A 12,817-nucleotide genomic window follows, 5' to 3' on the forward strand; every position below is an offset into this window, starting at 1 on the left:
CTGACCTTTCCTGGCGCCTGCACACTGCAGTACTTTGCTCTGCCCTGAACAGGACAAAGTACGCCTGCGCCGGAGCCTCAGCGTGAAGAAAAGAGGACGACATCGTAAGAAGATGGGAGGCCCCGGACCAGCAGCAGGACCGCCCCTGAGTGAGTATAATGTAACCTCTTTTTCTCATCTTTTAGGATACATCGGGATTATCTACAGCATTACAGAATGCTGTAGATAAGCCCCTGATGCCGGTGGGCTTAGGCTACGTTCACATTTGCGTTGTGCGGTGCTGCGTCGGCGACGCAACGCACAACGCAAACCAAAACGCATGCAAAACGCATTGTTTTGTGACGCATGCGTCCTTTTTTGGCATGATTTTGGACGCAAAAAAATGCAACTTGCTGCGTCCTCTGCGCTCTGACGCGTGCGCCAAAAAAGACGCATGCCTCACAAAACGCAATGCAACGCATGTCCATGCGCCCCCATGTTAAATATAGGGGCGCATGAGGCATGCGTCGCCGCGGCTGCGCCCGACGCAGCCCGGCAGAACGCAAATGTGAACGTAGCCTTAAGGCCCCTTCACACTTCGCGACGCTGCAGCGATACCGACAACGATCCGGATCGCTGCAGCGTCGCTGTTTGGTCGCTGGAGAGCTGTCACACAGACCGCTCTCCAGCGACCAACGATGTCGGTAACCAGGGTAAACATCGGGTAACTAAAGCGCAGGGCCGCGCTTAGTAACCTGATGTTTACCCTGGTTACCATCCTAAAAGTAAAAAAACAAACACTACATACTTACCTACCGCTCTCTGTCCTCCAGCGCTGTGCTCTGCTCTCCTCCTGCACTGTCTGTGAGCGTCGGTCAGCCGGAAAGCAGAGCAGTGACGTCACCGCTCTGCTTTCTGGCTGCCCGGCGCTCACAGCCAGACCAGAGAAGCAGAGCGCCGAGGACAGACAGCGGAAGGTAAGTATGTAGCGTTTGTTTTTTTACTTTTTAGGATGGTAACCAGGGTAAACATCGGGTTACTAAGCGCAGCCCTGCGCTTAGTTACCCGATGTTTACCCTGGTTACCGGGGACCTCGGGATCATTGGTCGCTGGAGAGCTGTCTGTGTGACAGCTCTCCAGCGACCAAACAGCGACGCTGCAGCGATCCGGATCGTTGTCGGTATCGCTGCAGCGTCGCTATGTGTGACGGTACCTTTAGTACGCCTCTTCATGAATTCAAGTTTTCTTATCCAGTCCCACTGATGTATAAAGGCAAGCGGATAGCCATGCAGTCTGCCTATACCAGCAGTTGTGACGGAGTGGCCCATTCTACAGAGCTCACTGAATTGGAGCTCTGTTAAGGTACCGTCACACATAACGATTTCTTTAACGATATCGTTGCTTTTTGTGACGTAGCAACGATATCGTTAAGGAAATCGTTATGTGTGACAGCGACCAACGAGCAGGCCCCTGCTGGGAGATCGTTGGTCGCTGGGAATGATCAGGACCTCTTTTTTTTTTTTTTTGGTCGCTGATCACCCGCTGTCATCGCTGAATTTGCGTGTGTGACGCCGATCCAGCGATGTGTTCACTGGTAACCAGGGTAAATATTGGGTTACTAAGCGCAGGGCCGCGCTTAGTAACCCGATGTTTACCCTGGTTACCATTGTAAATGTAAAAAAAAAAAAAACACTACATACTCACATTCCGGTGTCTCACGTCCCCCGCCTTCAGCTTCCCGCACTGACTGTGAGCGCCGGCCGTAAAGCACAGCGGTGACGTCACCGCTGTGCTCTGCTTTACGGCCGGCCGGCGCTGACAGTGCAGGGAAGCTGACGCCGGGGGACGTGACAGACACCGGAATGTAAGTATGTACTGTTTGTTTTTTTTAACTTTTACAATGGTAACCAGGGTAAACATCGGGTTACTAAGCGCGGCCCTGCGCTTAGTAACCCGATCTTTACCCTGGTTACCCGGGGACTTCGGCATCGTTGGTTGCTGGAGAGCTGTCTGTGTGACACCTCTCCAGCGACCACACAACGACTTACCAACGATCACGGCCAGGTCGTATCGCTGGTCGTGATCGTTGGTAAATCGTTAAGTGTAACGGTACCTTTACTGTAATAGGAGCGACTGTTGGAACTAGTCAGTGACTTTCTCTCCTAAATATTCCAGGATCAACTGATAGGGCACAGAAAGACGTCATATGATGACCGCACCTCTCCTGACCTGAGCATGACAGCGTGATGTATTTTGATGCAGCTGTCCCTCTCAGGTCAGGAAAGCAGAAAGCCAATACGAGGACTTTGCTGCAATTATCGCCCCAGTTATATGGCCAGCGGTCTGCGCCTTTAGAAGTATTATTCAAAAGTGGAAGAGTTTAGGTAAAGTGATAGAGTTGGGTTGTTGAGGTGTGTGGTGCCTAAGTCTGCAACACTGACTCAATAACTAAAGAGTTCTACACCTTATCTGATCAGCTACGGCAGAGCACTCCGCTGCGGAGAATTATTACGCTATCCTTGCGGCCAATCAGCCCTGGCTTCACTCTCCCCACCATCACATACATCCAGAAGTGAGGGCTGTTGCTGCTCTCACACTTCCTCTTGATGTATGTGATTTGTCTGAAGGCAGGGACAGTGAAGCCAGGGATGATTGGCTGCAGGAATGGCGTGATGTAACCATGTCACGGGATCCCTGGGAGAGCCAATGCCGACACAGCTGGAATGGCGCCTGCACAGAAGGTGAGTATTATTATTTTAAGCTGGGGGAAATATAGAGATTGATAAGGTTTGTCCTATTAGTTGACTACTGGCTCTGGTCTCACTACACACCGGGTATTCTGACAACGCTCACGGACAGTGCACTCTGTTGCCGACTCGTCGCTGCTGATCTGAGACAGTGCGTTATCATTGCAGACATCGCTCCGTGCATGTCGCGCAGGGACTAGCCTAGCCCCTGAAATTAAGGTCACTGATGACGTTTTGTTTCAAGGAGAGGGCAGTGGCTGCGGCAGAGACCGCAGCCTCGGCCCCATGATGATGCTTTGTGTGATTATCCCAACATGCACTGGAATTGGATTCTAAAACGAAGTATCATCAAAAAGGAAGTTGGAAAAAAGAAAAGCAATTATGTATGTAGTTAAGGTACCGTCACACTGAACGATATCGCTAGCGATCCGTGACGTTGCAGCGTCCTGGCTAGCGATATCGTTGTTTGACAGGCAGCAGCGATCAGGATCCTGCTGTGCCATCGTTGGTCGGAGCAGAAAGTCCAAAACTTTATTTCGTCGCTGGACTCCCGCAGACATCGCTGAATCGGCGTGTGTGACGCCGATCCAGCAATGTCTTCATTGGTAACCAGGGTAAACATCGGGTTACTAAGCGCAGGGCCGCGCTTAGTAACCCGATGTTTACCCTGGTTACCAGCGTAAACGTAAAAGAAAAAACACTACATACTTACATTCCGGTGTCTGTCCCCCGGCGTTCTGCTTCTCTGCACTGTGAGCGCCGGCTGGCCGGAAAGCAGAGCGGTGACGTCACCGCTGTGCTTTACGGCCAACCGGCGCTCAGTCAGTGCAGGGAAGCAGAACGCAGGGAAGCAGAACGCCGGGGGACAGACACTGGAATGTAAGTATGTAGTGTTTGTCTTTTTTCACGTTTACGCTGGTAACCAGGGTAAACATCGGGTTACTAAGCGCGGCCCTGCGCTTAGTAACCCGATGTTTACCCTGGTTACTAGGGGACTTCGCATAGTTGGTCGCTGGAGAGCTGTCTGTGTGACAGCTCTCCAGTGACCACACAGCGACGCTGCAGCGATCGGGATCGTTGTCTAGATCGCTGCAGCGTCGCTAAATGTGACGGTACCTTTAGGGAAGGACAGGGATTTTTTTATTTAAGTATATTAGAAAATAGTTTAGATTATGACATTGAGTAGATAGGGATTTAGGGTGAAAATAAATTTGAATTTCAGACCACTCCATTAAGCCCCATTCTGCTGATGGCTACCTCTCCCAACTCCTCAGCTCTGCTCTCTGAGAGAAATGCTGTGAGACTCCTAGTAGAGGCTTATCTTAGCAAGAACAAAAGGAATGGCATTCTTAAGCCACACATGTTGTGGAGGCCCCAGACACAGAATGTCCTCCGAGCCTGCCATGTGAGTTCAACCAAAGTCTGTATTTCTATGAAGGCCAATAAAGGTTACGGTAATTGAGTGCCAGGCTCTTACACCAGTTTTTACAGGTTTGGGTTATGCAGTCTTCTGCAGATGTGCATAATCTTAATTTTTTATATGGACCATCCCATTTTCCATTGCATGTTATATGTTCATTAATTTCCATGATGCTGTACAGTTTCATGTTGTGGTCTAAAATACGGTAACTGTTTTGTGTTGGTCTTCATTATTCTTTCACCCTATACCACCAAAGACAGGCAGCTACATGATGACACTCCTAACAGTGAGCAGCTCCACCACACACAAATGTTGAAATCTCGCACAGAAAGATAGTGTGAATGATGGTTACATAATTGTAATGAAATTCTGTTTATCTTTTTACAGAGCAATATTAATGAATTCATGGAGCATGGTGGCATGTCATATGAACTGTAAGTTGTTATGTGAGTAGTTTTATCTAAAAGTACTGCAGTCTAAAAGGTTCTTGTACTCTACACACATTATTTTAAAGAAACCATATTAAATACTAAAAAGCCAAAATAACATTTAGGGTCTGATTCATCTATGTATACCTGGTGTAAAACACTTTGAAATCTCCTTAAATGTTTGTGCAATGTGACAATTCTGCTATTTGGCGTATTCACGCCAGTCCTGGCCAAATTGTGCAGAGGACTGGGTGTGACTGTGTCCACCTGTCCATCATCAGATGTTACACCACTTCAGTGACGTAACCTACTCAAGAAACGTTACTCCAGTAGTTGCATTTGTGGCGAGACTCGTGCCTCGAGGTGCACCACATTCATTAAGTGGAGTGCACCTCTTAATTTGGTGCATCTTACGCCACTACGCCCTTTCATTATGACTAGTATGTATAATGCCAGCCTTAGTGAATCGTCCCATTAGCGTCATTTTTTTTTTTGCACTGTCGATGATGTATTGTGTGAAGGTTTCCATTTGCATATACTTTTTGTTCCCAGTACATTTACTTTACTCTCAGGTTTGTTTTTCTTTACTAAGCTTAGACTTTTCTTTTATACTAAATATTACACATAATTTTTCTTTTCTTTTTTTAAACCTTAATTTGGATTCTTTTGTGTGTTGTGTTTTTTTTTTTTTTTTTTAACTCCGATCATTTTATGGAGCAGATTTTAACTGCACACAAAAGACCTAATATCTTAGTATCCACATCCATGCAGTTTAGGGTTGATGTCTTCCACGTAATGCTGCATTTACACTGCCGACTTTGGCTCGTCAGTGCGCCATATACACAATATATACTTATACACAAGTCATTCAGCACTCATTTGCGACAAAGAATTATCGGGACAGAATGATCACTAATATGATTGCTCTGTCCCCTTACAGTATCATAATATTGGCAGCACGTCTGCTGTTTACATGGAGGGATGTACTTCTGATTCTGATGTTTTGTTTTTTACCTGCATAAATGATCTGACCATCCAGTGAACAAACTTTGCTTATTCATTGGGCGATCCCAGACCTGTCTACTTTTACACTGTTAAGTCCTTCTCAGTCCCTGGCTTACTAGAGGTAGGGATCCTGAGTAAATGACACGCAAACAAGGTATTGTGTGATCATATACAGGGGAAGCCCAGGAGCACATCTCTCTCTCTGGGCTTTTCCCTTCCTTTATATAGAAAAGAATTATTCTTTTACAGACATGCGCACAAGCGCTCATATTTCACTATCTCTTACATAAACAATCTATACCAGTCTTTATCAGTAGAAAGTTACATCATCTGGAAGGTGAATGAAAGGCTGCTATTGAAAGAAGGAATGCACACTTGATTACTTCCATAAAAGGAAATGTCAAGTCAGCAGAAATGTATCTTGTTGTAAGCGAGATTTCTCAGGAAGAAGACAAGATGGATTCCTTTAGTTCAGTCTGATCTCCACAATTCCCCCCTTTGACATTTTCTTTTATTTATTTTATTTTATTACCACAGGGCCAAAGACAAAGCCTTTATTTGGTATTACACATGTACATGCTCGTATTCAATAAGAGAATCAAATCTAGTATTAATTCTTCCGTTTAACTCTCGCAACCTTTTCTTTGTTTTGCAATAAGTACAGATATTACAAAGGGATAGCAAAATAAGCGCAATAATCAGTATTAGCAAAGGATAACATAAGAGAAGAAGGAAAAAAACTTTATACTCTTGCATCTATTACACAAAGTTTATCTGTGCATACTGAGATACTCTTGAGCACAATCTGGAATAGTACGTATATGACTACAATAATCATAACTATATGTATTATGCTCTGCATAATCCCAGCAACCCACCCACCGATTCCTCTGAACCAGTTGGCTGGGTTAAGAAAAGAAAAGGTATCTGACCACCAGCTATCCTTATTCTGGTCATTGTCTTTGTCATACTGATCTCTGAGTCGTTGTACGTCCTTTAATTTAAATGTCATACTCATAGTACTATTCGGGTCTATATAATGACAGCAGGTGGGTCCGATGATTTGACACATACCCCCTTGTGAGGCAGTTAGGTAATCCAATACCAGGGTATGTTGGTTAGTGACTATTATAAGCTGATTCTGTACAGCTATACTAGTGTTTAGTATATCCAATATATCCCAGATCTGATCATCTAGATAATCCGTGGCTCTAACTAATTTATCCCACATCTGTGTTAACATAGGATAAATAAAAGTGGTACTAGCAATTTTGTTAGGAATTCCCATTTGTACTATATGTGGCCTCCCCGAGGGACGTGGTGAGTTATCTGCAGCTCTTTTATACAGTGTGTGCTTGGGCACGGCTTGCATATTCACTTGTTTATTTGAAATTATGAATGTAGCCGGGGTTAGGCGTCCTAATGTACAAGTACCCTTTATACCTACGGGAAGCCATTTATATGCTCCTTCTCCGCATATCCAAAATGTACCTTCAGGCAGATCCCATAGAGCTGAGTGCTGCAATACCAATCTGTGAGCCAAGTCCACAAATCTAGATACATTCTGAAGCATACACCAAGAGGGTTTTTGTCCCAAGGGGCTACAGTACCCGGCTGCGGGATTCCCACATACAGGCATTCCTTTGATATACTCATCGGATTTATTACAAACCAGGTTCCCCAGCTTACTTGTACAACTGTTTGCATCACCTTGGGGGAACAATTTAGAATGTTTCCATTTTCTATTATGTATGTATCTTTCCAATACTACAGGTTTGAAAGCATCAGAGGGGGGGACGGTTGTACTGAAACTAAGCTGTAGATTTTCTGTGGGGACCTGTCCTAAATTAGTTAATCCAGTCTTATTTCTAGGTACCCATTTTCCTCCCCTAAATGCTAAATATTGTAGATGTGTGTTACTCCCTGAGAGATTACCCTGCCACCAAGGAAATTCTACCCATCCCACAATTGGTATGGCGATTGTAGTATTCCACAGCCTAGCATTACCAATTTGGTTGTTGGCCAGGTTGTCTGAACAATTAGGCCAAGCGAATATTTCTTCTGCTAATACGGGAACTGCTAGAAAAGGTATACTTGTGGCTGATACCGGCGAATGGGTACAGATCCAACAATCTGTCAGGGTTTGTGTATTGTTTAACAAGTCATGCACTAATTTTCTATGGTGTTGTACGAATCTATTGTTCAAAGGGGCTAGAGAATTCAGTCTATCCCACGCCTCCGTTGAGGTTATCATTATTAACATCAATATCATGAGTTTATACTGCTTTTCTTGCAATGGCTTGCATGTATCCATGATGCCTTTCCTTCAAGCTTGACTGATGTAGGTGTTGTCAACAGGACTTGGAAGGGTCCGTCAAACCTTGGTTCTAGAGCCTTTCTGGTGTGTCTTTTTACATAGACTTGATCACCTGGTTCCAACTTGTGACTTCCTTCTGTGTTGTCAGGATCTGGAAGGGAAGCAAAAACTTGTGCATGCACCTTAGTTAATTGTTTCTGAAGATTTTGCACATAAGAAGTCAATGACTCAATATTTAACACAAGTTGCTGTGGAAAATAACATCCTAAATTGGCAGTCCTGCCAAACAAAATTTCATATGGAGACAGTTTAGTCTTACCCCTTGGGGTATTGCGTATTGAGTAAAGGGCCAGTGGAAGGCATTCTGTCCAAGGCTTTCCTGTTTCAGCCATGGCTTTCTGTATTTTTAATTTTAAAGTTCCATTCATGCGTTCCACCTTACCAGAACTTTGAGGATGGTACGGAGTGTGTAACTGACTTTCAACACCCAACATTTTCAGTACATTTTGAAATATTTCTCCAGTGAAATGAGTACCCCTATCTGACTCGATCACTTCAGGGAGACCGTAACGGGGTATCAGTTCGGCAACTAGCTTTACAGCAGTGTTTTTAGCTGAAGCCTTCCGAACTGGATAGGCCTCTGGCCACCCCGAGAACATGTCCACACATACCAACACATACTCATACCCATTACTTTTTGGCAGCTGGATAAAGTCTATTTGTAATCGCTGAAACGGGTAGAGAGGTCGGACGTGGTGCTTCATAGGGGTCTTTGTTGTCTGTCCGGGATTATGTGCCAGGCATATAGCGCATGCAGCACAATAGTCTCTTGCATAGTTGCCAAAACCTGGAGCCAACCAGACTTGCTTTGCCAGTAGTGTCATTGCATTTGCAGACACATGAGTAGGGTGGTGCAGTCCACCAACTACAATCGGATACCAGGCTCTAGGTAGACATATTAGTCCATCTTTCTTCCAAATTCCCGCTTGTTCTTCTGCCCCTTCCTTTTTCCACCTGTCCCTCTCCTCTTCTCCTGCATCTTCCTGTGCTTGTCTCAGTCTATCTTCAGTATTTTCTGTGGGGTTTACAGTATGAACCTGTTGTAAGGGTTTGACAGCTGCTGCTTTGGCTGCTTTATCAGCCCTATCATTTCCCCTAGATTCCCTAGTGTCGAGTCTCACATGTGCAGCTACCTTGATTACTGCTACTTCTTTTGTTTCTTGTGCAGCCTCTAAGATCTGTTTGATCAGAGAAGCATGTTTTACAGGTTGTCCTGACGCTGTCATGTAACCTCTAGCTCTCCAGATTACTCCAAAATCAAACACAATACCATGTGCATACCTAGAATCAGTGTATATATTAGCTGTCTGGTTCTCAGCTATTTTAAGAGCTTCAATCAATGCTGTTAGTTCTGCTTCTTGTGCAGACTGTTTCGGTGGAAGTGGTTCTGCTTTGAGAGTTTCAGATTCTGACACAACTGCATACCCTGTATGGAAGTTACCTGTGTCATCTGCAAACCTACTACCATCTATAAACAGCTCTAAATCTGGATTTTGAAGTGGTGTTTCGGATACATTGGGTAAGCCTACCGTTTCTTGTAAAATGAGCTCTGTACAATCATGTGTGTCTGTAGGGAAAAAATTTGCGTGTGGATCAGTGTCCTTATTCCCCCCTTCAGACTCGAGAGGTAGCAGTGTAGCTATATTGAGAGTCTGAAGCCTAGCAAATGTGATAGTAGAGGGGAGCAACAAAGAACACTGTAGCCGCAAATGTCTGGCCATGGAAATGTGTTTTGGTTGGACCTGGTTTAATATCCCATAAACATCATGTGTAGTTTGAACTGTGAGTGGATACTCTAGGACAATTTCTGATGCTTTGTCCAACAATAGTGAGACAGCAACAACTACACGTACACAGGTTGGCGCTGCTCTAGCTACGGGATCTAACCTTGCTGAAAGATATGCAATTGGTCTTTGTTTCCCTGCATGCTTCTGGGTAAGAACTCCTGTAGCATGGGAATCAACTTCTGCAGCCATAAGCTGAAACGGTTTGGTGTAGTCTGGTAGCCCTAACGCTGGAGCTGAAACAAGGGCATCTTTTAATTGTTGGAACGAAATCTGACCTTCTTTTGTCAACAAATAAGGTTCACTTTTTACACAGTCATACAGTGGTTGCATTAGTTGACTGGCATGTATAATCCATTGTCTACAATGAGACACTATTCCTAAAAATGCTCGTAGCTGTTTATGATTTCTAGGCTCATTCATCTGTCTTATTGCTTCAGTTCTTTGTGGTGTAAGATGCTTTTTACCTTGAGAAATGCAATGACCTAGAAAGACCACTTTGGTCTGACAAACTTGTAGCTTTTGTCTATTCACTTTACACCCTTCTTTTTCTAAAAAACATAGTAAACTCACAGTGGACCTTTCTGCAGTTTCTAGATCTGGGCAGCAAAGTAGTAGGTCATCCACATACTGCAAAATTACTACCTGTGGTTCGGGTTCAAACCTCTGAAGGACTGTTTGTAGGGCATTTGAATAAAGAGTAGGGGAGTGTATCATTCCCTGTGGAAGGCGTGTCCACGCCAACTGTTTGCCCTTAAATGTAAATGCAAACAAATGCCAACTATCTTGGTGTAAAGGAACCGAGAAAAATGCATTTGAAAGATCTATTACAGTAAATACTTGAGAACTGGCTGGTATCTGTGATAGTAACGTATGAGGATTGGGTACAACTGGGGTGATTGGATCTAGAACTTTGTTTATTTCTCTTAGATCATGTACCATACGATATTTGGGCATAGAACTCTTATCAAGAGTTCTCTTTTTGACTGGATACAGAGGAGTGTTAGCAGGTGATTGTATCTCTACCAAAACTCCTTTCTCTTTATATCCCTCTATCTGTTTTGTAATCGCTAGTTCCTGCTGGGCACTCACAGGGTATTGTCTGAGCTGTGGGAGAACAGTTCCTGGTTGCACAGATAGTTTTACAGGAGAGATATGCAATAGTCCCACATCGGTGTCACCCTGTGCCCACAGTGTTTCTGGGACCATTGAGAGGTCTAGATCTGTGGTGTACTCTTTTTCTTCAGCATAATCCTCAAAAGCCTGAATTCTAACATATTGTTCTAATGTTTCTGCATCATCAGGGATAGTCAGTATAACTGTGCCATCTTCCCTAAAATTGATGTTAGCTTCTAATTTCTTTAGGACATCAGTTCCTAACAAACATGTTGGGGCACCTCTGGCATACAAAAATCTGGATGCAAAACATTTAGGTCCTAATGAGACCTCTAGGGGCACAGTATATGGCAGTGTTCGAATTACCCCATCATAACCCTCAGCAAAAGTTGTTTGTTCTGAAATATCTTCCGGATTCGGAAGAAAATCTTGATTCAAAATTGAGGAAGTTGCACCTGTATCTATCAAAAATGGAATCTCTCTCCCCCCCACATTCACCTGTATCATAGGTCTTCTAGCTGGTAGGGAAGTTTGTAACACATCGAGTCAATCTGAATCTGGTATGGGACCATCTATGATGGTAGATTTCTGCTGGTTGTCCGTTTGGGGAGGGTTATTTCTGGGAACAAATTTGCCTGACTTTATATCTGCCAACTTCTTCCTGCACTCTCTTTGGAAATGACCTGGCTTTTTACAGTAGTGGCAAGGAAAGTTGTGTCTCACTCTTCCTCCTGTATTAGCTTGTGCTATTCTAACAGGCTTACGATTCTCTCTCATATCCATGACTATTCCTAAACATCGTTGTTTCACAATATTTGGTTGTTCAATTGTTCTCCAATCTGGAGTAGAGGATTTAAATTTTTCTCTGATTTTCGGATCTAGCCCCTCTATTAATTGTTTTGTAAAAAGTCTCCTTACTGAAGCATCAGTCAAATCCAATCCTTCATCCCTAAAGCTATTTTCTAATTCTTGACTATATTCTTCAATACTTTGCCCAAATTTCTGCATAATCACACCCGTAGATCCCCTTTCCCTCTGTTTTTCTCTCATGAAAATTATTAATGCCTCTGTGAACTGGGTACCTGATGCTTCTGTCTGTAAGGCACCCCCTTCTGCCACTGGTCTATTGGGCTGTAGGTGTGTCAATAATTCCTGAAAAAGTCCGGGGGACATTTTCATTCTACATAATTCTTCCCCGTCCGCCCAGACCCCAGCATGAGTCTGCATGATTTGTTGTATGTATTGTGCAAATCGGATGGGATATTGAGTGGGATCAGGCGCATTATGCAGGAGGGACATACCTTCAGCAGGGGACCAAGGAAAATACTGTCGGGTCTGGTGATATCTAGTTCCCATTACCCCGTCAGCACCAGGTTCCCTAAAGGGTCTTGGTACTACCCTAACAGGGGCAAGTACAGCGCCATGTCTAGGTGTACCACAGACTAGGCAATCATTTCTCCAATCTGGATTTTGTTGTCCACAGTGTGAACATACCCATCCTCCTACCCCACCAAGATTGGGATACAAGGCTGGAAATTGTTTTCCTCCTTCTGCTCCTCCAGATGGTACAAATGATTGGGCTTTTGGATCTAGGTAAGGTGGTGGGATTATGTCACAACTTTTTCCCTTCCCCATAATCCATTTGGAAGTGTCTGGATCATACTTCCAATTCTCCTCTTTAGCTGTTTTTGAGACCTCTATCATACAGTGTATGATTTCTTCCCACCCATTGTCTTTGATAATTCCACCTCGTTCTTTACTCAGTTTTTCCCATTCTGTACTGAACATAAGTGCTTCTGAAATTCCCAATTTTTCTCTTACCCTTCTAATCTGACTTCTGACTGTCTTCCCACATCTTTCCTGTATGATATCTGCTGCTTCCACTTGTCCTAAGACGGTTTTTGTCTGTTTATTTCCCATTTTTCTTTTTTACTTTTTTTTTCAATATTAGCTATTTCTAC

The 12,817-nt window shown here is 44.0% G+C and overlaps 1 protein-coding gene across 2 annotated transcripts in view; it reads left to right on the forward strand.

Moving 5' to 3' along the window:
- RPS6KB1 (ribosomal protein S6 kinase B1) overlaps window positions 1-12,817 on the forward strand; it is a 113,161-nt gene that overhangs the window by 5,791 nt on the left and 94,553 nt on the right. Inside the window, exon 2 of one of the 2 annotated variants that reach the window (XM_069757195.1) lies at window positions 4,534-4,592. Coding sequence is in view for 1 of the 2 variants with exons in the window: in XM_069757194.1 (XP_069613295.1) it covers window positions 4,534-4,580 (47 nt within the window). In the remaining variant the exon portion in view is untranslated. The remainder of the gene's footprint in view (window positions 1-4,533; window positions 4,593-12,817) is intronic. The other variant, XM_069757194.1, reaches the window with a different exon arrangement.

The sequence above is a fragment of the Ranitomeya imitator genome, chromosome 3 (assembly GCF_032444005.1).
Source record: "Ranitomeya imitator isolate aRanImi1 chromosome 3, aRanImi1.pri, whole genome shotgun sequence".
Classification (NCBI taxonomy): Eukaryota; Metazoa; Chordata; class Amphibia; order Anura; family Dendrobatidae; genus Ranitomeya; species Ranitomeya imitator.